The sequence below is a fragment of the Talpa europaea genome (genome assembly GCF_964194135.1).
Source record: "Talpa europaea genome assembly, chromosome: 9".
Classification (NCBI taxonomy): Eukaryota; Metazoa; Chordata; class Mammalia; order Eulipotyphla; family Talpidae; genus Talpa; species Talpa europaea.
In genome coordinates, this window is record NC_140076.1 from 42,598,921 (window position 1) to 42,624,492 (window position 25,572).

Below are 25,572 nucleotides of genomic sequence, written 5' to 3' on the forward strand. Positions count from 1 at the left end.
GTTTCTTTGTTAACATTTGTCAGTTCTAGAGAATCAGTCTACAAATTTAAATTTTTCTTCACCTAAAGTTTTCTTGAATTATATTTACTACTACTTCCATTACAACTTATCTGTTCTGAGCCTCCCTGGGGGCGCAAGGGAGTGGATGTCAGCCACTGCAGCACAAGTTCGATCCCCATCCCCAAGCACATGGTGCAGCAGACTTCTCCTGTCTTGTGTGCTGCTCCCTTCAGCAGTGTATTTCAGTAGATTCACCTGTTCTGCTCTCTACTCTGTCTCTGGTAAGTCTTCTCACTGTCCCCCACACCTCTGGCCTATGCCCCAGAGGGTATACATAATACCCTCTGTATACATAAATAAAATAAATCTTTTTTAAAAAACAAATTACCTGTTCTGTGGGAAAGCTCTTCATTCAATTTATAGAGTTCCCTATTTTTATCTAACATACTTTTTACTTCATAATTTTTGGTCTGTTTTCCCAACATCCTGGTAAGTTTTATCAAGCTAGTTCTTTACATTATTAATTTACTTTCCTGCATTATTTTACTCTTCAGTGTTTCTAAATAAGCTTTATATTCTGAAAGTGCCAGTTTTATTTTCTTATAGCCTTCCCTTATATCATTATTGCTTCTTTTCTAGATTTGCCTCTCACCTACTTTCTTTTCATCCCAATCTCTTGTTTATTCTCTTTCATGTCTTATTTCAGATTCCATGATTACTTGAAATTTTTTTTAAAGATTTATTTATTTATGCATACCAGAGCTGGGGTACAGGCCAGAGATGGGGGAGGTGGGGAGAGGATTCACCAGAGACAGAGTGGGAAACAGAATAGGAAGATTGACTGGAAGTACACTGCTGAGGGGAATAGCCGGCGAGTCAGGAGATGTCTGCTGTGCCATGTGGGTTGCTCCCTGGCCCACTGGGGGTCAAACTTGGGCTACAGAGGCTGCGGATAGCTTCATAGGTTGCGTCTTAACCCCTTGTGCTACCAGGAAGGCCCAGTTACTTGAAATTTTTAAGAATTCAACAAGATGCTCTCATAACTTTTTAAACTCCCTCATACATACTTTGTAAACCAAAGTTAACACCTCGAAAGCTGTAATTTAATCCTTAATTGGTGCATAATCTCTTTCATAGGTTCCATGTTGTTTGGTTGTTGCTTTTCTTATTTATTCATTATGAACAACAAGAATGTTTTTAAAACTTGACAAACGCCCACAAGTAAAGTGGATCCTCTCATCTCCTATTTGGACATGTTGGAATCAACTTCTCAGATCTTTTGGTTGATATAGATGATATATACACACAATATATATATATACCATATATACATATATGTGCATATATGTACATGTACATACACACACATTAAAAAAAGTTGAAAAACCTAGTGACTTTCAGAAATGCAAATGGAGCCAAGATTATAGGCTCCTTACTAGTGGTGATGTCCATTACATTAGGGAAGAATCCTCTCATATGTAGAAGAAAAACCACTTTTCAATTTGGAATAGACCAAATATTTTAGAATGAAAGTATCAGCACAGTTAGATGTTCCTTTATTCTCTCACAGTGTTTCTTATATGCTTCATCCTTCCAAGTAAATGAAGATGACACATTTTATTTCTTTCCATAAAGGCAAACTACCCAAAGTAAAAGTGTTCAACTTTGGTACCTGATATTAATCTGATACTACACTTTTCTAGGCATGTACAGTTCTTTAATTCTTAAAGACGGTTACAATATTTTCCAGTTTTTTGCTTCTTAGATTTTGAACTAGGCTATAGAAAGAGGAATTAATTGTTTGCGCTCAAGTCTGTAAGTTTCTTATAATCACAATAGGTTGACAGTCTTCTTCAGAGGTTTGTCCTTAACCATAACCAGAGTTCTCACCTGGGATTCTGATATAATGATGCTGGATTTGTTCTGAGAAGAACATGAACCTCCAAAAATCTAAACACATGACTTACATTTTCACTGATAATGTAAATAAATGTATTAGATATGTAAAAAGTGGATAATTTTTAGTCATTAATTCTACAAGGATTTATGAGTTTCTTATTCTGTCTGGGATACAGGTTTAACTATTGGAAACACACAGATGGACAGAGCACTATCCATGACATAGGAGTTCAAAGGTGGGAGACTGGAAACTGATATGCAAATAAGTAACTTTAGTGTCATAAAAACTGTTATCATTTATGATTTTGCTTTGGAACTACAGGGGAACCACCTAACTCTAGAGCATGGCAAAACTTTTACGATGAAAGACATAAATGTGGAAAGGTAGCAGGAAATAATGTGCAGCCAAGTCTGACTGATCAGAATTTTATGGAAGAGATGCAAATTAAGTGAGAAAAGTAGGTCACTAATTTTGTATCCCCTACTAAGGAGTTTACTGTTTATCTTAGAGACAACAGGAATCAGCGAAAGTTCTCATGTTGGGTTAAGAAATGGGCAGATTTGCATTTTTAAAATGGCAGCATGGAAAATGGTCTGGAGAGATACAAAGTTGGAAACTGAAAGATTAGTTCATTAGTTACCACAATAGTAATGAGAAGATATACAATACCAGTGTCAGTGACACTGGAGAAAATGAAAGATTTTTTACACATTTCTGATATACGATAAATAGAAATTAATGACTCAATGAGTGTCTAGGAATAAGAAGCAAGTATGGAATGACTACAATATTTCTGTTTTAAGTCCCTCGAGGGGTCGTGAGATAATTAACAGAAATTAGATTAAATGTAAAAGAAGATTTGGGATGGAAGGAAAAAAATTCATTTTTAACTGAATTTTCAGGTAACAACTGAAGACGTGGGCATGGAGGAGATCATTCAGAGAGCTTGTAGCATTAAAAGAGGGTCAAAGATAGATTCCCAGGGAAAATATCTAATAGACTTAGAGAAGAAAAACATAGATTTTTAACTAGAAAAATACTACATACACATAAATACCACATGTGTAGGTATAGACTTAAATAAAAAGATCTAGTATTTGCCCACTTTTACAAATAAACAGATATTTCATTTGAAATTTTCCACATTTTGATATGGCGAAGGCATTTAACCACTTATAACATGAATAAAATTAGTTGAAACTGGATAATCTTGGAAACGTCAGAATGTCTACTTATATGATTTTTCTAGTAGAAAAAGCAGGCCAATATGACCAAGCATATCACATACTATGTGAATAATACCCAGCTTTCTTGAACAAAAAAATAAAGCAATAGAAAAGCAGCAATGCTTTTCTTCACCTAACCCAACACATCCAACTGTAAACCTCTAGAACCGCACAGTGGTTATCTAAAGATTTTATTATATGTCGAACTTTCAAACAGAAAGCACATATTAGCCTAATTCAAAGAAATCTATTATTTTAAGTCTGATAACTAGGTATCTTCAGTTTTGGTGTCCACAGAATTCCTAAGAAATGGTTGCATACTGATTTTGTAATTAGTCCAAATTTAAAACACAATTATCAGAAAGAGCCACCACTTCTATAGCAGGAAAATAATAATCCAATTAATTCTTAATATCGTTCATGTAGAATTATCTAATATTCATCTATAAATAAGTATCTAACAATGTTGAAGAGGCTTGTGTTATATTGCAGCAGGACTGAAAAACATTTATTGGCAATAAAAATAATCTCCAGTTATGGAAGAAAAAGGTTCATCTATTTTGAGTTCTATCATTATACAGCAAAAATTTAACTCTCAGTTTTTGAATTCCAATTCCTCAAATCTTTTAAGTGTAAATTATAGACTGTCGTATTATCAGAAAGAACCTGCAACATCTCTTAAAATGTATCTGATTCAAGGTTAATTTATAACCATCCTTTTTTTTTAAAGTCAAGAAAAAATATGCTAATGAATTATGCTTTAAGCAAATATTTCTCACTCTAACAACAGGATGTCTATTTTTAGCTCTAGGTTTGGCTTAAACTGAACAGCTTTTACCCTATGATAAACTGCAGTATATACTATAGTATTTTTATTCAAAAAAACATTTTTGGAGATGTTTAGAAAAAAATAAATCATACAATAGAAACAAAAGAAGAAACAATCACAAATGTACTTATTCTAACAAATCAATTCTCCAAAATATTTTGTCTGAACTATTTTAACAAAGCTCCTTAAATTTAAATGCACACATTTCATTATCAAATCTTTATTTCTCAATGAAGTGTAGTTAAAAATCCAATCAATAAATCAATAAAATTTTGGCAGCCTCTTATTCAAGACTAGTATTGTTTTCATATAATTAAAAGGAAGCTAACAAAAACTAATATTAGAATGACAAAGCTAATCAAAGGAAAGTTAAACTAATTATCTTCTGAATCAGATAAATTGTTCTCTTATCACCGTAAGTCTTTAACCCGTTCATTTATAACACAATTAATAAAAACAGAATCTAATAAACACAATAAGCCAAGCCATAATGTAAATTAGAAACTGAATCCTTGTATTGACTTATTAACAGTGGTATTGTTTACCATTCTTAATGGATATTAAAAGCAATTTACAATATTGCCTAAATGCAAAAGCATCAACACAAAATGTAATTCATCGTAGCTCTGGCTTTTCAGCTGCCCCTTAAAAATATTTTTCCATCTTATAGTTAAATATTTTTTAAAAATACACAGCTGTAGAGTCTCAGAGAGCATACTTACCACTCATGATGAAAACCAACCTTTCCAAAACATATTGCTCAAAACAACAATCCAACAGCAAAGGGAGTTATGCTAATCTCTAGAGGTAGAAGAACCGATGGTGTAAACACATACACTGGAACATGCAGCACACAGAAAATGAAAAGAGCTTTCTTTTGTTTTAAAAAGAAAAGCCTCTAGAAGCAAAGCATAACTGCCCAGCACAAGATTATCACCAGCAAATATCAGATAGATGGCAAAGATGTGTAGAACAAGATTTAATTTTTTTCAAGCTAGTTATCCCAGCCTCCTTCATATACCACTAGAACTCAAAATGGCAGGGAGAAAATGTTCGAACCAGGATGTATAAGATGTTCTCAATTATATCAGCATGAGTTGTTACCACGGCAACATTAGACCAGAATTATCGGTTCACTTGTAACCAAGGAGTAGCTTTTCTAAAGCTTTAATCAACCAAGACAAATAAAATACCTTTTCATTTTATAGCCACATGGTTTTAAAATTACCACATTTCTTAATTTAAGCACTTATCTACCCATTTATATCTTTTAAAGAGGCAAAAACATAGCTGTTTTCTTCAAATACTCACACAATCCCATGTTGAACCTGGCAAGAAACAAACAGCAGAATGATCGCACCTAAACGTCTTTCAATTACACCAGCTCTTACTGCTAGCTGTGGACCTCACTGATATTAAAATGCTGTGTGCTGTTGCTAGTGACTATTGGCGATGAATCTTATTGCCCATCGCTGATAGCTTTCATTTTTCATGAGCCAGAAAACTATACTGCAGCACAAATGTTAACCATTTAAACATTCTGTATTATGGGAGACAAAATATACTACTCTATATATAGATATATATATATATATCTTCATTTATAAAGAATAACAAAATAACTTATTTATAAACTCGCATTAAATTCAGCATTACAAAAAAATGTGTCAGATGCCATTTATGTAGTTTTCAAGTGGGCAATACACAAAGAAGTTACTGGCAATCATTGCTGAAGTGTAAAATTTCTCACATCAAACAGGATTAAGATGACAGATTGTATAACAAGGTAGGCAGCCTGGATGGCATGGTGAACAGACTGTGCTGATCCCCAGAGACCCAAAATGTGTATGAAGGATCTATAGAATGGTGTCTTATCAAATGGAACTTGAGCAAGTGAACTTGTCATTTTAAAAGTTGCCAGGTGAGGCAGGACTTCTGGGGACAGAGGAGTAAGTCAACAAATCTGATTCCCAAGAAACAACATGAAGCTGGATAAATTATCATAAACAACAACTTCATGGCATGAATTCTGGAAATCAAGCAATCACAAACAATAAACTGAGAAACATTTATTCATGAGGAACTGCTGGACTTTTGTATAAGAGCAGTGGAAATCTGTGGTGTCCTTGTTTGGGGTTGCTTCTGTTTCCTCACAGCATAATCAGCACAGCACTCCTACCAGGGTGGGGCTGACAATAAAAACTAACAGCTTTGCTGCCATATAGGGTTGACTTGATTTGGAAAAGGAGGCCAAGAAAACCCATACAAGTAATGTCAATTTAAAAAAAGCAAATAAATAGGAAAGTGAATAGCAAAACATACAGCTTTACTAGTCTGAAGTTGTAGCCTTAATAGAGGTAAACAACAGACTGATGATCTAGCAAGACATTTAACATGGAAAATGAAAATGAGAAAGGCAGAGAAGTCCTAGATAGGCTCTCCACATATCTCTGGTTGATTAGGAAGCTATTTCTATTCATAAAACAGACCCACGAGGGTCCAGCAAAAAGTTAAAAGTAGTATAGATTTAAAAACTGCCCCAAAGATCGAGTTGAAAACACAGACAGATTTGTCAGTATATTCTGACTCGAAATGTTTGAACACAACCTCTGATCAATCACTAAGTCACAACTGTATAGACATAAGGTGATACCTAGCAGAGAAATCAGCATCCAATGCCATGGGGGATTAAACTTCTATAGCTTAATTGTAAGGAAGTTTTTAAAATATTAATAAAACAAAACACAAACAAAAGCAAACTTTAGGGAAGAAAAAAAATCAGAAGCCAGAACTGCAAATAAATTGTTAATCCATATTTTGACAAAAACGTCATAAAGCCCTTTATGAGTGGGGAAACGCAGTCAACAGAAAGTCTCCGATTGGGCCCAGATAGAAGACTCGACATACAAAAGCCTTCAAAACAGCTATTATAAATACCAAAAGAATAAAAGAAAACTGTACTTAAGGAGTTAAGGGATAAAAATGATGGCAATGATCTAACAAAGAGAATTTCAATATAAAAAGAAGAAACTTTAAAAAATAAAAATTCTAGATTTGGGAAGTGCAAATACCAACACTTAGGAACACATTACACAGGCCCAACAACAGATCTGAGGGTAAAAGAGTGACATAAGTGAACTTGAAGACCAATCAATAAAAGTCATCCAGTCTGAAGAACACAATGAACAAAAGAAAAGGAAAAATGAACAGAACATCAGACACCTATGGGATATCAAGGGTACCAACTCAACACACATGTAATGGGACTCCTAGAAGGAGAAGAGGCAAAGGACAAAGAAAAAATATTTGAAGAAATAATGGTTGAAAATTCCCTAATCTGATGGAAAACTTGACCTACAGATCCAAGAAGCTCGTTTAACCAATTTCAAGTAGGATAAACACAAAGGGATCCAAAATCTACACACATCACATTTGAATTGCTGAAGTCAAAGAGAACATCTTAAAAGCCACAAAAGAAAATGACTTATTATGTAGAAGGGAAAAGAGTACAATTAATGGCTACTTCTTAACATAATAATAGAGGTCAGATCTATGATCTATCATGTATCATGGATACATGATAAATTGAAAATGCTGAAAGAAAAAAGAAACAAACCTGCGCACAATAATTCTCTCTACAGGAACATTATCTTCCAAAGACTAAGGCAAAATGACATTCCCCAATAAACAATAACTGAGGATATTTGTTGCAAGCAGATACAGTTAAATGAATATTTAAGGCTGAAAGGAAATGACAATAGATAATAAACTGGCGAAGAAAGGAAGAACACTGGTAATGGTAAATATATAACTAAACGATGGCATAAATACATATTCTTCTGTTTTCTCTTCGTATCTTTAAAAGAACTGAAACAGTATGAAGTAAAAATTATAGCACTGCACTTTTGGGTTTATTATAATACATACATAGGGCCTCCCTGGTGATGCAAGGGGTTAAGCATCGGCACTATGAAGCTATCCACAACTACTGGAGCATGAGTTCCATCCCCAGCCAGGGAGGAGACCAACATGGCACAGCAGACCTTTCCTGTGTCGCCTGCTGCTCCTGGCAGCAGTGTATTTCAGTCAATCCACCTGCTCTGTTCCCCACTGTCTCTTGTGAATCCTCTCAGCCCTTCCCCTGCACCTTTGGCCCATACCCCAGTTCTTGTATGCATAAATAAATCTTTAAAAATAAAATAAAATATATATGCACTATGAGAAAATGGTAACAAAAAGAGAAGAAATTAAACAATATTGTATCAAAGTAGCTATTTTATTATAATTAAATCAGTATTATCCTAAGTAAACTGTGATAAAGCTCTTACAGCAACTATTAAGAAAACATCTTTTAAAAATGTAGCTAAAGGGGCCTTCCTGGTGGCGCAAGGGGTTAAGACACAACCTATGAAGCTGTCCGCAGCCTCTGCAGCACAAGTTCGATCCCCAGGCGGCCAGGGAGCAACCCACATGGCTCAGCAGAACTCTCCTGACTCGCTGGCTGATCCCCTCAGCAGTGTACTTTGGTCAATCTGCCTGTGTCTGTACCCTCAGCAGAGTACTTTGGTCAATTTGCCTGTTCTGTTCCCCGCTCTGTCTCTGGTGAATCCTTTCACCCCCCTCACCTCTGGCCTGTACCCAAGCTCTGGTATGCATAAATTAATAACAAAAATTTTTTAAGATTTATTTATTTATTTATACAAGCACTGGGTACAGTCAGAAGCACAGGAGGGTGAGAGAATTCACTAGAGCCAGAGGGGAGAGGAGAGCAGGCTGACTGACAAAGTACAATGCTGAGGGGAGCAGCGGGCGGCAGGAGAGGTCTGCACACCATGTGAGACCTTCCTCCGGTGGCCGGGGAGCAGCTGGGGATCAAACCAGCACTGCAGAGGCTACGGGCAGCTTCCCAACCCAGCGCTCAACCGCTGCGCCACCGGGGAGGCCCAATAAATAAATCTTTTAAAAAATGTAGCTAAAAATTTAACAAAGGAATTAAAATGGTACCATACAAATATTTATTTGTTTAACATAAAAGGAGGGAGGACAACAGTAAAAACCACCAAATAGAAAACAAACACCACAATGGACAACGTAACTCCAACCATATCAATAATTACATTAAATGTGAATAGAATAAACATAGATCAAAAGGCAGAAATTATCAAACCAGAGAAAAAAGCAAGATTCACCTATATCCTATCCACAGAGAGATATTTTAGTTTTAAAGATATGAAGTTGAAAGGAAAAAAATAGATATATATAATTAATGCAAATAGTAACCATAAGACAGTTGGGGGGGTACTTAGATTAATATCTGACAAAATAAACTTTCCTAATGAAAAAAGAGCCAACATATGTGGGAAATTTATCAGCTGGAAATATACATGCACTAAACAAAAGAACCCTCAATATGCTAAAGCAAAACTGACAGAATTGAAAGGAGATATAGTTAATTTAACAAATATAGTTGGTGATTTCAATGCTCTTGTTGCAATTATGACATATACTTCAGAAATATCTGTGAGGACTCATCTTCAGAAGCAAAGAAAATGAAGGAAAAGATGTACAATCTAAAAAGCTTTTATAAAGCAAAAGAGACAGTAACAAAATGAAGAGACACCCTACTGTATGGGAGAAAATATTTGCACTCCATACAACTGATAAGGGGCTGATATTTAAGATCTACAAAGAGCTTACAGAGCTCAACAAAAACAAACAATCCAATCAAAAAAAAGGTCAGAAAAGCTAAAAGGACACTTCTCCAAAGAGGAAATGCAAATGGCCAAATGGCATATGAAAAAATGTTCAACATCAATATCACTTATAATCAGGGAAATGCAAATCAAAACCACAATGAGATACTACCTCATACCTGTGATAATGGTCCCTATTTAAAAAACTGACAATAACAAATGCTGGCAAGGATGTGAAGAAAAAGGAGCCCTCTGACATTGCTGGTGGGAATGTAAACTGGTCCAGCCACTACAGCAAGGTGTGTGGAGGTTCCTCAAAATACTAAAAATGCTAAAACTGTATCTGCCATATGATCCAGTATTTCCAGATCTACCCAAAAGACACAAAAACACTAATTCAAAAGGTGATCTGCACTCCTATGTTTATTGCAGCACTACTCACAATAGCTAAGATAAGGAAACAACCTAAATGTCCCAAAACAGAAGACTGGATAAAGAGGATGTGCTACATATACATAATGGAATATTACTTAGCAATCAAAAAAGATAAACTGATGCCATTTGAGGCAACAAGGATGGAGATGGAAGGGATTATGCCAAGTGAAATGTCAAAAGGAAAAAAAATATATATCTGATGGTTTTGTTAGGGGTGCCCTATAACAGTTTCACTTATAGGTGGACTATAGAAAAACCAAACAAAGGGTCAGGAAAAAGGCAAAACTTGCTTGCAAACTATAGACCTGAGGCATACAGCAGGGGAGGGGAAGAAGAGGGAACAAAACAGGGGAGGGAAAAGCACAAAGGTTTTGGTTCACAGGCTATGTGGTAATGGGAAAATTATGGGGACTACACCTGAGGGAGAAATCAAATCTTGTACCAAAATGATCAACAATATAAGAAAATACAAATCAATAAATAGCACATAGTCATAAAAAAAATTTTTCCTTAAGCTGATAAAAGGGTGTGTGTATGTGTGTGTGTCTCTCTCTCTCTCTCTCTGTGTGTGTGTGTGTGTGAAGTTTATAGCTTACATTGTATATAAATAATGATGAAAGATGGAATACTTTCCTCCTAAGATTGGTAATAAGTTAAGGATGTCTGCACTCAAACTTCTTCATGACTTTATACTGGAGATAATAGTTAATATAAAGCAAGAGGGCCTCCCTGGTGGTGCAGGGGGTTAAGCATCACCACTATTAAGCTATTGGCAGACACTGCAGCATGAGTTTGATCACCTACCAGGGAGGTGACCTGCATGGCATAGCAGACCTCTTCGGTCTCGCCCACCACTTCCCTCAGCAGTGTATTTCAGTTAATCTGCCTGTTCTGTTTCCCACTCTGCCTTTCACACACCGCTCCCCTCATCCCCGGCACCTCTGGCCTGTACCCCAGTTCTTGTATGCATAAATAAATCTTTAAATATAAAGAAAAAGAGACTAAATGCATACAGATTGTTAAGAAATAAAACTATATTTTCAAACTACTGAATCTGTAAATGAATTTGTGATTGACATTTTAACAATAATATTAACTACTACAATCTGTGAACACGAAATCTCTCCATTTATTTTGATGTTTTCTAATTTCCAGCAATTTTAAAAATAAATGAAAGCAGCAGTAGTAGTAAACAATTCTTGTTGATTCCTAAGTATATTTCTAGTAATATTATTGTGAATGGAACTGTTTGTTAATTTTTGAGATTGTTCCTAGTACATTAAAATGCTATTGATATTTGTATCTTGATTTTATATGCTATGATATATAGGATCTCTATGAGAATCCCGGCAGGATTTTCTTTAGAAACTGCAAGTTTATGCTAAAATTTATATGAAAGTGCAAAGGAGGGCCTCCCAGGAGGCACAGGGGTTAAGTCTCAGCACTGTCACCACCGGTGGCCTGAGTGTGATAGCTGGACAGGGAGCTAACCCACATATGGCGCAGCAGACCTCTCCTGTCTCTCCACTGCTCCCGTTAGCAGTATGTTTCAGTAAATCTGCCTGCTGTGCTCCCCACTCTGTCTCTTGTGAATCCTCTCACCCACAAACCCCTAGCCTACACCCCACCCCATTTCTTCTAAACAAAAATTAAATCTTTAAAATAAAAAAGAAGGAAAGAAAGAAAATGCAAATGACCAGAACAGCTGAAACAAATTGTGGAAATGAACAAAGTTGGAGGGAGAGAGGAGAGGGGAGAGAGGAGAGGAGAGAGAGGGAGAGGGAGAGAGAGGAAGACAGGGAGAGGGAGGGAGAGGGAGGGACAGAAGGAAAGGGAGGAAAAGAGAGGGACAGAGAGAGGGGGAGGGGTAAAGAGAGAGAGAGAGAAAGAGAGAGAGAGAGAGAGAGAGAATGAACTGTTAATATTTATGGTGAACTGATTTTTCACAAAGTTGCCTAGATAATCCAATAGATAAAGGGAAGTCTTTTCAACAAATTGTGCAGTAAAAATTAGATATGCACATGAAGGGAAAAAAAGAACTTCACTCCATACTTCATATCATATATAAAAGTCAACTCAAAAAAATAAAAAGATTTCTAGATGAAAGCACTGGATAAAAGTCATTACCTTTAATTAGGCAAAGATTTGTTAAAATTTATTACCAAGATACCCATTTCGTTCTTCATTTAACACTTGGAAATAATAGTAGCCTCTCTGAAGTGAGTGAACTCCTAGGAGTTTAATAGTACTTGAAGGGGACTGGTAGAAGACCCCTAGAAAAGAGAAACCCAGAAGTCCTATTAATTTGAATAGATGGTATCAGTGATTAATTTGAATATTCAAAAGATGAGGCCTTATTTGTACATCATACTTGTCATATGACTATAACCAGACCCCAGGGCTAAAAGCAGTCATTGTTTCAGGACTTGCATATAATATTCATTCTCTCAGAGAACACATCGTTCTTCCAGTTTCATCATTTATCCTTTTGGATGCACTGTTGGCCATGGCCTGAAACACACAAGCCCGAATGCTACCATCCCAAATGTTAAGTCCTGAAAGATCAAAATACCTAAACTTAGAAACCCAAAAGCCACAATTTTAAAAGATCAAGATCCTGCATGTTGTGCTGTGTCTTTCAGGATTATGACACTAACCCTTCTGATGACAGCTATTTTCAAGTTCATGACTAGTCTAATGGTCTTCTGGGTTCTGATAATGTCCACTCTGTCTCTGTATCTAATAAGAAACTTCAGACATAAATTGTTGCTATAGGAATCAGAGACCTGTTCTTATGTACACAGAGAAAAATTTCATAGCTTAGTGCCTAAGAGCATAGACTTTGAACACAGATTACCTGGGTTCATATTTCATCTTCTAGGTATACAACCTGAAAGAAATTACTTTTCCTCAATGTGAGGCATCTCTTCATCTATATGACATGAGTAACGATATTACCTATCTTACTGGGTTGAAAGGATTATATACATAATATATGCAATGTGCTTGGAATGATGGCTAAAAGATAGTAAATGTTTCTGTGGTAATGTATACAATATTCCACCCAGAGAATGTGGAAGTTATTTGGTAAGAGTTATTGCTATAATGCACAATCAGAATTATGGAATATACTTCATAGTACAACTGAATCTCCAACTAGGCTAGATATTATGATGAGTATCAAGAAACACTTAAGGATAATGTTCTGCTCAGCAACTAAAAAGTACCTTTCAGTTATTCACTGATAAAAATTGATTAATTTTGAGAAGTGAGAAAATTTTGATAAACACTAATAAAAGAGAAAATAAAGCATGCTTGATGAACCAGAATAATTATACAAATGAATCAAAACATGTCTTCTCTGAATACTGAAACAAGTTTAACTCCAAAAGGATATACTACATGTATCTAGGATGCAACTCTTTAGCACAATTCTACAATCAGTATGATCACAGTAGTTCTTCAAATTTGTGGTACAAAATATAAAAATAATGATATGCACAAAGATTTACCTACAATATTTTTTTTTGTGCAACAAAATATTTACAACAATCTAGATGGTTAAATAAATTGTGGTACATAGTTATGAATGAATAAAAACCAACCATCTCTAAAGGTACTGTAGAACAACTCTATGATAAGGAAAAAAGTTCTAAAACACACTGTACAGAAAGATCTAAATTTAGATGTTGGTGGAAACTCGTGCATCTATACACAAAATAGATTGCGTATAAAAATCATTAACTATGGTTATTTTTGCGTGGGATTATATGGTTCTTACTTTTTCTTTGTTCCTGTCTATGGTTTCCAAATTTTCTCCAATGAAGATATATTATTTGGTTATCAGATTAAAATGCTATTAGGGACAAAAAGTACTTTTCAAACTTTACTATGCCGATGAATCAGCTGGGTCATCTTGTTTAAAATGAAGATTCTACAATTTAGTTTTATATGGCACCTGAGATTTATTTTCAACAAGTTCCCAAGTGATACTAATGTTGCTAGACTTGAACTATAGTTTCAGTCACAGACACTACCTAGTGAATACACTTAATCTTCCTTCTTCTCTCTGTATAATGGTCCTTCTTGAAAAATACACACAAGTACTAACTTCTCACACATTAGTACACATGATATAACACTTGGCATTACTAAAAAGCCCATGAAAATATTTTCTAATTTCAAATCATTTAAACATTTTTACTATACAATCTGATTACTCAAATTCTTATTAACAAATAATGATAAAAATACACAGATAACACTGAAAAGTTCAGTACCTATGGCATGGGGTATTTATCTGGGGATGATTTTACTGTTTTTGATTAATTGCCACAGGCCTTTAAAAAAAATTACAGAGATTACACATAGTAAATAATATAGGAAGTTTGTTAGTGTGAGACAGTAGTATATTCAATGTTAATTTAAAAAACATTTATTGGGCCTTCCCGGTGGCGCAGCGGTTGAGCGCTGGGTTGCGAAGCTGCCCGCAGCCTCTGCAGCGCCGGTTCGATCCCCGGCTGCTCCCCGGCCACCAGAGGAGGGTCCCACATGGTGAGCAGACCTCTCCTGCCGCCCGCTGCTCCCCTCAGCAGTGCACTTCGGTCCTTCTGCCTGCTCTGCTCCCCGCTCTGGCTCTGGTGAATTCTCTCACCCTCCCGCGCTTCTGACTGTACCCAGTGCATGTATAAACAAAACAAACAAACAAACAAATAAATAAATAAATTAAAACATGCCTCTATTAAAAAAAAAAAAAACATTTATTGAGGACTATGCTGGCAATACCAAAATAAACTAACAAGTTCTATGTCTTCTAGGGATTCAAGGTCAAATAGGGGAGTTTGGTAATTTATAGCACTAATATAACTTTTAATACTATAAAATAAACTATAATAGAAGTGAGCATAAGAAGATATAAGAACATAGGAAGAGATCATGAATCCTAATAAGGATGAAGGGCAGAGGAATAAAATAATTTTGTTAGAGATAATATTTGAGCAGAGCTTTAAGCAAACCTCACCACTGGTGGAAGTAGCTAAAAGGGAATTACAGGCAGAAAAAAACTCTTAAACAAGCACTGTTCCATAATAAACAGAATCCATTGGCTGCCTCTTCATTACCATGTTCATGTAGTGAATAAATGGTATTCTGAAAGTTCAAATTAAGTGCTCAGCACAAATAAAAAGGTATAGTAGATAAATACATAAACCTATGCATTTTTTCTTTTAAAAACTTCAGCAACTCCCTACTATTAGAATGTAACACAAAATGCTGAATAGCTAATAGAAAGCTTTCAAAGATCATCAACAAACTACCCTTCCAGACAATACTTTACTAAATCTTTTAAGCAATCCCTAATTTTCAGAATTTCATGTTGTCTTATAATAAAGTTTTCTTCTTTCTCCGTGTCACAAAATGCTATTCATTCTCCAGCAATTTTAAAGATCCCATCTGATCTTTATTATTAATCTCTTCTTAAGCTGAACACCAACAATGTTATTTATGTATTTTTAAGCAGCTATTTCATTATGTCTTGATTATTATGTTGTTTGTATGTTTGTTCTTCCTACTCTTGTATTTGAAGGTAAAATTAGATTTTCTTTTTTCCCACAGCCTAACTTCATACCATGATACAGTAAACATTTAGAAAGTTTACCAATAAGCTTATGGAATAGACGCAGACAGAAAAAAGTAGATAAAAGGATAATGGGGAAAGTTAGACTTGACAGTGACACAGATTCAGTGGACTAAGAAAGCTTAGACTTGACAGTGACACAGATTCAGTGGACTAAGAAATAGCAAGGAAATGAATTGTCTTAATGATTATGAGTTTCAAAAAGATAAAATTAACTAGATAAAGTGGTCTATTATAACCAGTTTAGCTATCTGATTCTACCTGAAGAAATCTATATACAAAATTGCTCATTTGTTCAAAGAAGCATTAAATCTCAGACGCACTAACACCAATTTGTGTCTGTCAGAGAAATACCCCATTAATTTATGGGAAATGAACACAGTAAATTGTTGGGTGGTATTGACCTATTCAGCCCTTAAAAATATTGTTATCATATATTCATTAACTTTTAAAAGTCCATGTTTTAAAAAAATAAAGTCCATGATTTAAAATGTGCAAAGCTTCGATCAAGTTCAGCACTGTATAACTCAACAAACCATTTATAATTAAAGGAACATTAAAAAGCTAACCATAACAAATACACTAGAAAGAGAATTCAATGAGTGTCAATACTCCATTCATTCTAAGAACAAAAAGCAAAATTCTTCCAGTCTTTTGAAATCATGTACTTGCATGTGCATGGAATCAGTTGTTAAATATTTGTTATCAACAGGAATTCCTGTTACTTAATTTAGAGTGAAAGATGAAACACATTAAAGGCACCTGGAAATCACTGTGTGACTTTTATTCTACAATTCTTCCTCTATTTAATGTTATAAAAGAAAAAAGAAACTTGAATTAAAATTTGCTACAATTCAAACTTGCATAAATTGATAAATTTTTACTCATAGTTCATGAACGAAATTTTTTTTAATTACATATAGTTTCTGTGCTAAGTTGATTTATTAAAATAAGACTTTTGGAATACATATATTTAGCTTATTTATTATTGGAGATATAACATTCTGTTTTCTTGACAAATAACTCATGCATGTAAAACTTCTTTAAGTAGCTTTAAAGAATGTGGCTTGCATATGAAAACTTCATTTACAAAAAAATCCTTCCATAACTCATTCTATAAATGACTAAAAATATGTGTTTTCACCACCAAAGTTAGCTTTGGAATTCTGAAATAGGGTTTCTTTTTCTGTTGCATTAGTGTTTTCTCTTCTACATCAACACATTCCATAATAAGAAAATAGAGTTTCATGTTTACAGTACTCTTCATTATATATATAAAATTAATGTGCTTATTTTGATAATTTGGGGAAACAAATGAGAGGGAAAAGTGAAAAAATAATAGTGAACATTCAGTTATTCTTGAAGTATTTCTTACATTAAGCACATTACGTAATTACAGGGTTACAAAGTTTACACCTAATTTTACTTGGGTTATAATGTTCCTATTTATTTTGTGACATCACAATAAAGAAAAAAATTTACAACGTTTCATAAGTCTGTTTTTTCTAAAATAAATCATGGCTCTTGATATTACCTTTCATTTCTAGATTTTGATTGTCTCAGAAAGCATCAAAGTCCTCACACATTTTGAAAAATAGGAAGAGTAAAATTTAAATATAACTGTCAATTATTAAAAGCCCATGATACCCATCCATTTGAGATACATTTTCTAAACACCTACTGTTTGGAGGAACAGGTATTAATGAAACACAAATACTATCTTCATTTGTCACTTAACTTTTAACTAAAGTATCTTTAAAATGCATAAAAAGTATTTCCAAAGGCCTTAGAAAACTGCAATTTTACAAAAGTAAATAACAAGGATGAGTAATAAACTTTTGCCATGAGAAATTTTAATAATGTATCATTTTGATATCCAACAGTTTATTATCTTGAAGTTAGGTGATTTCTTATTTTCACCAAAATATATAGTAAGGATTAATTACAAGTAATCAACCTTCAGAGTAAAAAACAAATAAAAAAATAAAAATAAAAAAATGAACAAATATGTCTTTCACTTTTCCCCTAAAATAGCTTGAAGTTGTAAAAACTTAGAAGTTAATTTTATAAATCAGTCTTAACTTATTTCTCTTAAACTGAGTTTTCTTCCATAACTGCAATGGAAACAGAAAGAGAGGCAAAACTTAGAGCTATTTGATGATCAAACAAACACACCAAAAAGGGCAAAAGCACCAAGGGTAATTCTATTGTTCCTTTAATCAGAGTGACAAAAATACTTTGGGGAGGGTCCAAGGTGAGATGTGAAATGGAGGCACTGGTATTGTTTATTGTGAAACTTATCTTTTAAAGTGCATGTCACCAAAAATGGTTACATATCTTCATTTTAGCAAAGCAGTTAGTCCAAACATTTTAACATGCCTGGAAAGAATGTAATGTATGTATAAACAACTCTCCTCCCTTTAACGAATTATAACATAAAAGTTTTTGATATGTTATTAATACAAGATTTCAGATAGAATAATCAAAGTATGCCTTTATATTAGAAAAACCTGCTTGTGAAAGTGAACTTTCATACATGCATTTAAAAATAGAAGATGGCAAACATAACAGAAATTTAACTATAAATTCAAAGGTTTTTTGTCCCTTTCAAAATATAAAGTTTATAAATATAAGAAATTTTAAAAAGTAAACTGATCATTGTGTTTTTATTTTAGGTATTTTATTTTTATATAAGAACAAAAAGCAAAATCAAATAACAATAACATACACACACTACTAGAAATAATGTAAGAATTATTGAGAAAATTTTGCCATTGATATTCAAGTTAAACAGTCATATATAAAACAAAACATGAACTAACATGTTTAGTTAAACTTCTAATCAAGTTTCTGTGTAATTTTTCAACTGTGTGTCTTGTGCAAATCAACAGACAAAACACAGTTCTCTATGCTCGATTTTAAACTCCAATTAATATTTTAGCTTCTAGTTATAATGTATCATCAAAAGAAAAACTTACTTGATCTGTCCCATAAGGCAGTATGTTCAGAGAAATGAAGGCTGTCATTTTCCAGAGCTGTTTTCTGATCATGTGCAGCACCTTTAGAGTGTCTGTGAAATAATCGGCTAGCAAAACCTTCCAATTTCTGAAGAGTAGTTGTACCTGTACACTGGTTACAGGGCAGTTCTCTATAAGCTGCCATTCATGTGTATTTACACTTTACTTAAAGTAACTGAAAGTATTTCCAGAAGGAGCTCAACAACTTCTTACACAGAAGCTAAGAGCTATGCATGTGTCAAACTTCCTGTTTGCAGGGTATTCAAACCACTACTGCTGTTCTGTTTCCTGTTAATATAAAACAGCACATTACTTAGACTTTCTTAGCAAAACTCTCCATCTCAACTTGAGATGAGGATTTTAAAAGACTTGTAATATTGCCCTAAAAGGCTCTGTGTAGAATGATGTTTTACTATTAATTATGCATGATAATGAGAGCATTAAAAATAGATTTTATATAGATTACAGGCTAAAAAATTTTTTAATGAAAACTAGTTAAATATGCATTATAACCGTATGCAAACAATTGAAGACCAAAAAACTCTTCCAAATATGTTAAAAAGGTATTCCCCCCCAGGAAATTAGCTAATATACAGATTGTGTGATCATTTATAAACAACTAACTTTTCACCAAAAAGTGACATGGAATGAATATCATTACAAAATTCTTGCAAAAGAAATTTATAACGTGTGTTATAACTGAGAAAAAGGTCTGAAATAGCATTTTAAAAAAAGAACTGAATGTTGCTAACTCATTGATTTAAGTCTAATAAATACAGGAACTACAAAAACTTAGCATGTTAGCATTGATTATCAAACTTGCAATCTGCTGAGCAGCAGACTGTAAGATTTAATATTATATAAAATCAGTCACAGCAAGAAATTTCAACTAAAAAAAGTTCTTCTAGTTGATGCAGATATGTTAATATTTAAAATGTAACACTAAGGACTACTGCTAACTTCATCCTTGAACTAGGACTCAGTTTCAAATACCTCTTTAAATTAAAAGTAAATAAAATTTGCCATTGTCCATTTGTAGGGTTAAAAAAGTAACCTGTGATTATTCAACAATGATTTTGAGTACTTCCCTCTTGAAACTAATTAAAGAATGGGAAATTTGTATGGCTTTTCACTTTGGAAACTAAATAATAAGAAAGAAAAAGAAAGAAGAGAGGGAGGGGTTCTTTAAAAATTGATCTAAAAAATATGTTCATACATATTTCCTGCTTGACAAATAGAATAAATAGGAACAACAATGTAATCATATTAGGACACACACACACACAAAGGAAACATTAACTAAAGAATTTTGCCAAATAACAGCTCACTTGGGTACACTTTGTTTTGTGTAATAAAATTAGTATTATCTAAATAACTAACTAGCAACACTACCTTTATGACTAAACTTAATTTGCAACTTTGCATCTAAAAATCATGTGTATGACTCATTTAACAATTGACAGTGTTTCATGAAAAAATAAAACCACTGAATAAGTGTCTAATAAGTCTTCAATAAACACCTACAGAGAATAAACTAATGGTATATGGGCAAAAACAGTTAAAATTCCTGAATTCTTTGACTCCTTCTCTTGGGAAAAATTCTAGCTCAAGGCTCACCACAAATGCCACTGAAGACTCCCACGTAATTCCTAGAAAAGTAAACTCTTCTCTCTTTTGTCTCCACTGATCTCATAATCTCATATTAAAATTCCTTGTTTATATCTATGTTGCAAATTGTGAATTACTTCAATTCATAAATATTATGTATTACATATTCAATAAATATATGTTAGCCTAAGAAAGTATTTGTTCATTATGAACAAATTAAAGGCCTAAGGAGAATAATCAAACAATTGAAAATGTCTTGATTTTATTTATGGGTAGGTTGTATTTGTAATTTATCCAATAAGCACCAAGTTGTTCATAGGTAGTGCAACTGGAAATAATTTTCATTGGACTCCTTTTGTTCTATATTCAGTTATAAAATTATTTCCTTCTTTGAGTTCTATTTTCACTTATTTTTATTAATGCAAATGTGAGTTTCTAAAATTACCTCTTGGTTTCCCTGCTTCCAATCACTCAATCACTCACATCTGACTTATTAACCTCCCCAAACTATTACACTGATACTTCCTTGTCAAATGCATAAACTAATTCTAACATTCCAGCCCCACTATATTCATTTTTAATACGTGTCTAATCAGATTTATATTCAATGTTGCTTGATGATAATCGGTACAGATATTCCAAATTCCTAGGTAAAACAATGCATAAGCTTTACAACAAAATTACTCCAATAAAAAATGGGGGAAAAAATTTACTAGATGAGTGTTTTGAAAACATTATATTTGAAATCTGCACCTATTTTCCCAATGAAAGTGTTTCATATTTATTAGTCTTTATAGAAAATACAATCTTTAGGCCTCTGAGCAATTCTATATATGGTAATGTGACCAGGAAGCTGTTGCTATGGATGTTGTTACGGGATTTAATCTTTATTAAAAAGAACTCTACTGGCATCTACTGTTAGAAAGAAATAACTACAGCTTTAACAAAATTCCTTTATAATTCAAATCAATCTTAAGTATATTATTTGTTATTCTTCCATATGGTATTTAATTTGTACTAAGATGTGTAGCCATGTACCCAAATTTTGTTTTAATAGCATATCTTATAATCTATTAATAGTTAATCATAAATATTGACTTATTTCTTACATTTAATAGTAGTTAATACCTTACATTTACCAAGCACTTTATAAAATATAAAATGATTTCCATTGGCTCATCAGAACTTTGCAAATGAAGTAAGCATGACAGGTATTATCCCTACTTTAAGATGAGAAAACACATTAATAAACAGTAAGTAACTTGCCCAAATTCATCTAGGTTTTCTAGTTCCTATATCAGTGCCTCTCTTACACTATGTTACCACAAAAAGTAAACATTTTTTTCCAATGCAGCATTTTTCAATCACAGGAGTGGAAGTGGGAATGAAAGGATAATAGGAGGTGGGACCAGAAACAGGTGCTGGTGAGGATGTGGAGAAAAAGAAACCCTATTTGTGGGAATGTAGACTGGTTGTGTCCCTATGGAAAACAGTATGGAGATATCTCAAAATATTAAAAATAGATCTACCATAAGATCCGGCAAGTCCACTTACAGGTATCTACTGGAACTAATTCAAAGGAATATATGCATGCCTATATTCACTGCAGCGCTATTTACTACAGCTAAATTATGGAAACAACCTAAGTACCCAAGACAGATGAGTGGATTAGGAAATTTTGTACACACACACACAGACACACACAAATACACACAATGGAATACAACTGAGATATATAAAAACAACAACAAAACTCCTGCCATTTGCAATAACATGAATGGAACTGAATTACGCTAAGGGAAATAAGTCGGATGGAGAAAAATACAACATGGTATCATTTATATGTGAATACAGAGAAACAAAACCAAAGGTCAGATAAAACCAAACCAATGACAAAACCTAGAAATTTGACTGTAGAATTGAGGCTATCATAGGGAGAAGAGGGGAAAAGCAAAGTGGGGAGGGGGCATAATGGAATATGATGGTGAACTATGGGTGCCTTCAAGCGTGTGATCCTATACCTCTAAGTTAAATACAGTGTTGCAAACCAATGTTGTTACCTCAAAAAAAAAATCTTGCTGGGACTACTGAAGTTGTGTATACTGGGAGAAAAGATGTCTTCATTATTTTGACTCTTTCAATCCATGCTCTAGTATATGTCTTCATATACATGAGTCTTTGATTTCTTTCATTAGTTCTTTATAGTTTTCAGCATAACAGATCCTGCACATATTTTTGTTAGACTTAGCATTTTTTTTAATTGAAGCTATAATAAAAGGATACTTTAAAAGATGCTTATAATTTTCATTACCAGTATATAGAAACATGGCATTTTATTTATTAACCTTGTATTCAGCAATCTTGTTAAACTATTAGTTTTAGGACCCTTTTCTTTCTATAGATATTTTTGTTCTGTTTTTACTTTTTTTATTCCTTTTGCAGCACTGTTTACAGTAGCCAAGTTATATAATGGAAACAACCAAATGTTCTATGACACACGAGTAGATTAAGATATCACACTTACACACATACACACACACATATACACACAAAATGGAATACTACTCAGCTATAAAAAAGATGAAAGCTTGACATATCCAACTAGAAGAGATTATGCTAAGCAAAATAACTCAAAAATAAAAAGGTCTTTATACATAGGCAATCATGCTATCTTTGAATACATGCAGTTTTATGTTTTTCCTCTCTGATCTCTATGCTTTTGATTTACTTTTCTTGTCATAGTGCACTGGCTAGAACTTCCAGTACAATGTTGAAAAAGAGTGGTGAAAGTGAACAACCTTGCCTCATCTCCATTGTGAGAAAATGTTCATTTTTCCTTGTTAATTATGGTGGCATCTATAGACATTGGTTTGTTAGATGTCCCTTTCTGAGATAATGAAATTTCTTCTTTCCCTAGTTCACTGAACATTTTTATCTTAGATGCTGAATATTATCTAATGTTTTAGCAGTGCCTGTTAATAGGATCATATGGTTTTACTTCATTAGCCTTCAAATTAGGTAGGTTAAAATTACTGATTTCTAATGTTGAGCAGATCCACTGTTAACCAAAGCCCATAGTTTATTCAGATTTCCTTTTTCTGTTCTAGAACCTCATCCAGGATACCACATTACAGTTGACTACTTTCTAGCACTAAAAATGGTGCATGTTCATTTTTCATATTTTCTGCCCCAATCCTAGAATTAGCTATTTCTTCAGGTAGTGCTAGAGTTCCTTTTATTTGAGAATGGTGTTAGAAACCAAGATCTGGAAACCAGGGGTGCTCATTACCACTAGGGTAGTGTTGCTTCTAGGGTCTCAGCTGACAAAGCAAAGAAATATGTGTATATATGCTCACATCTGTAACTATTTCTATTTGTAACAATCTGTGCCTATAATAAGTTTTAACTATATGAGTTATCCTGATATCTCTAATTCTAATCCATTACTTCATGATTCATTTGTTTTTCTGCCTTTCTTATCTGAAAATTCCCAACCCAACACTAAGAAATCTGACTTACACAGCATACGTTTTTCTTTCTTGTTTAATTTCAGTGTATCCATACAGCAATATTAGAATTGTTAATGAATTTATTCCCATGGGGGGGAAAAAACTATCATCTATAGTATACTATTTATGTAGTTTCTTTTGTCTCTAGACTAACAGTTTCTACTTATTTCCAAGTTTATTTATGTCAGCATCTTTTACCTTCATAAAATGAGGCAGTTTCATACATTTGTAACACAGATTGCTTGATCACATTCTGTATTTTGAGTGTCCCTCAATTTTCTAAATTGAGATATTTAAATTTTGCATACATTAAGATTACTCTTTGTATTATAAGTGCTGTGGATTTGGACATAAGCAAAATGTCCTGGATCCAGAAAAATGTGTCATACAGACTAGATTACCATCTTAATAAATCCCCTGTGCTTCCCTTAACATCTACTGACCTTTTTACTGTATCAAGTTTTGCTTTGTCTAGAATGTCAGGTAATTGGAATCACACACTATGCAAACTTTTCAGACTGCTTTTTATCACTTAGCAATATGCATTTAATATTCAAGCATTCTTGTGACTTTAGGGCCAAATAACATTCATCATATGGATGTACCACAGTTTATGTGTTCACCTACCAATGACATCTTAGTTCTTTCTAGTTTTTAGCAATTAGGAATGAATATGCGATAAACTTGTATGTGCATGCTTTTGTGTGGACATAGTTTTTAAATTAGAGAAGTACATTCCTAGGAGTGCGACTGTTGGATTGTAGAGTAAAATGATGTATCTTTGCAAAAAATTGTCAAAATGTCTTCCAAAGTGGTTGTACCATTTTCATAGTACCAACAATAAAAAAAAAATGCCTACTGCTCTGCAGCCTTGTCAGCAATTAGCAGTTGGGTGTGTGTGTGTGTGTGTGTGTGTGTGTGTACATGTTTCTCTAATTTTAGCCATTTTAAGAGATGCACAGTGGTATTTTGTTTGTTATCTTATAATTTTTATTTGGTAGAATTCACCAGTGAATTAATATGTTCTGATATTTGCTTTTTGGAAATTAGTTATTTATTAGCAACAATTTATATAATCTATAACCAACAATGTAAATGAACATTAGTGCAATAAAAATTTTTATTGCAATTTAAATAAAATCATTGATTCAATTTTTAAGACTTATTCAGATTAGCTATTTCTACTTGTGTAGAAGACTGTGTATTATAACAAACAATCCAGTTAAGAAGTTGATAAAAGATCTGAGGAGACACCAGATAAAGATATTGATGGCAAATAACATGAAAAAAATGCTCATATCATTTGTCACTCTAAATAATTGCAAATAAAAACAACCTATTGAACAATGAGATACCATCATACATCTTTTGATGATTTATATCTTTAAAGGAATTGGCCCATTTCATCTAAGTTATCAAAAGCTTTCAAAGCATTCCTTTATTAATTTTTAGTGTTCATGGGGTCTATAGAGATGATCCATCTTTCACTAATGATATTGGCTATTTGTGTACATTTTCTTCTTGGTTATACTGAATACCTGTTTATCAATTTTATTGAACTTTTCATATAACAAACTTTGGGTTTTTTTTCCCTTATTGTTTTCCTATTCAATTTTATTGATTTTGGCTCTAATTTGTAATATTTCTTTTCGTTTGTTTGCATTTGGCTTAAAGAGCTCTTTTCTTTCTAGTTTTCTATGGTAAGATTACTCACCATTTT

General features: G+C 33.5%; 1 protein-coding gene across 2 annotated transcripts in view; it reads right to left on the reverse strand.

Moving 5' to 3' along the window:
* The window catches only part of PRKACB (protein kinase cAMP-activated catalytic subunit beta), a gene marked incomplete at both ends in the record, with an annotated part of 112,554 nt that overhangs the window by 41,095 nt on the left and 45,887 nt on the right, over positions 1–25,572 (reverse strand). The window contains one exon of one of the 2 annotated variants that reach the window (XM_084242061.1): positions 18,697–18,880. The exons of the other annotated variant lie outside the window; for it this stretch is intronic. Within the exon in view, the coding sequence (XP_084098187.1) occupies positions 18,697–18,880 (184 nt within the window). Of the gene's footprint in view, positions 1–18,696; positions 18,881–25,572 lie in introns of those variants that run through there. 2 annotated transcript variants of the gene reach the window in all.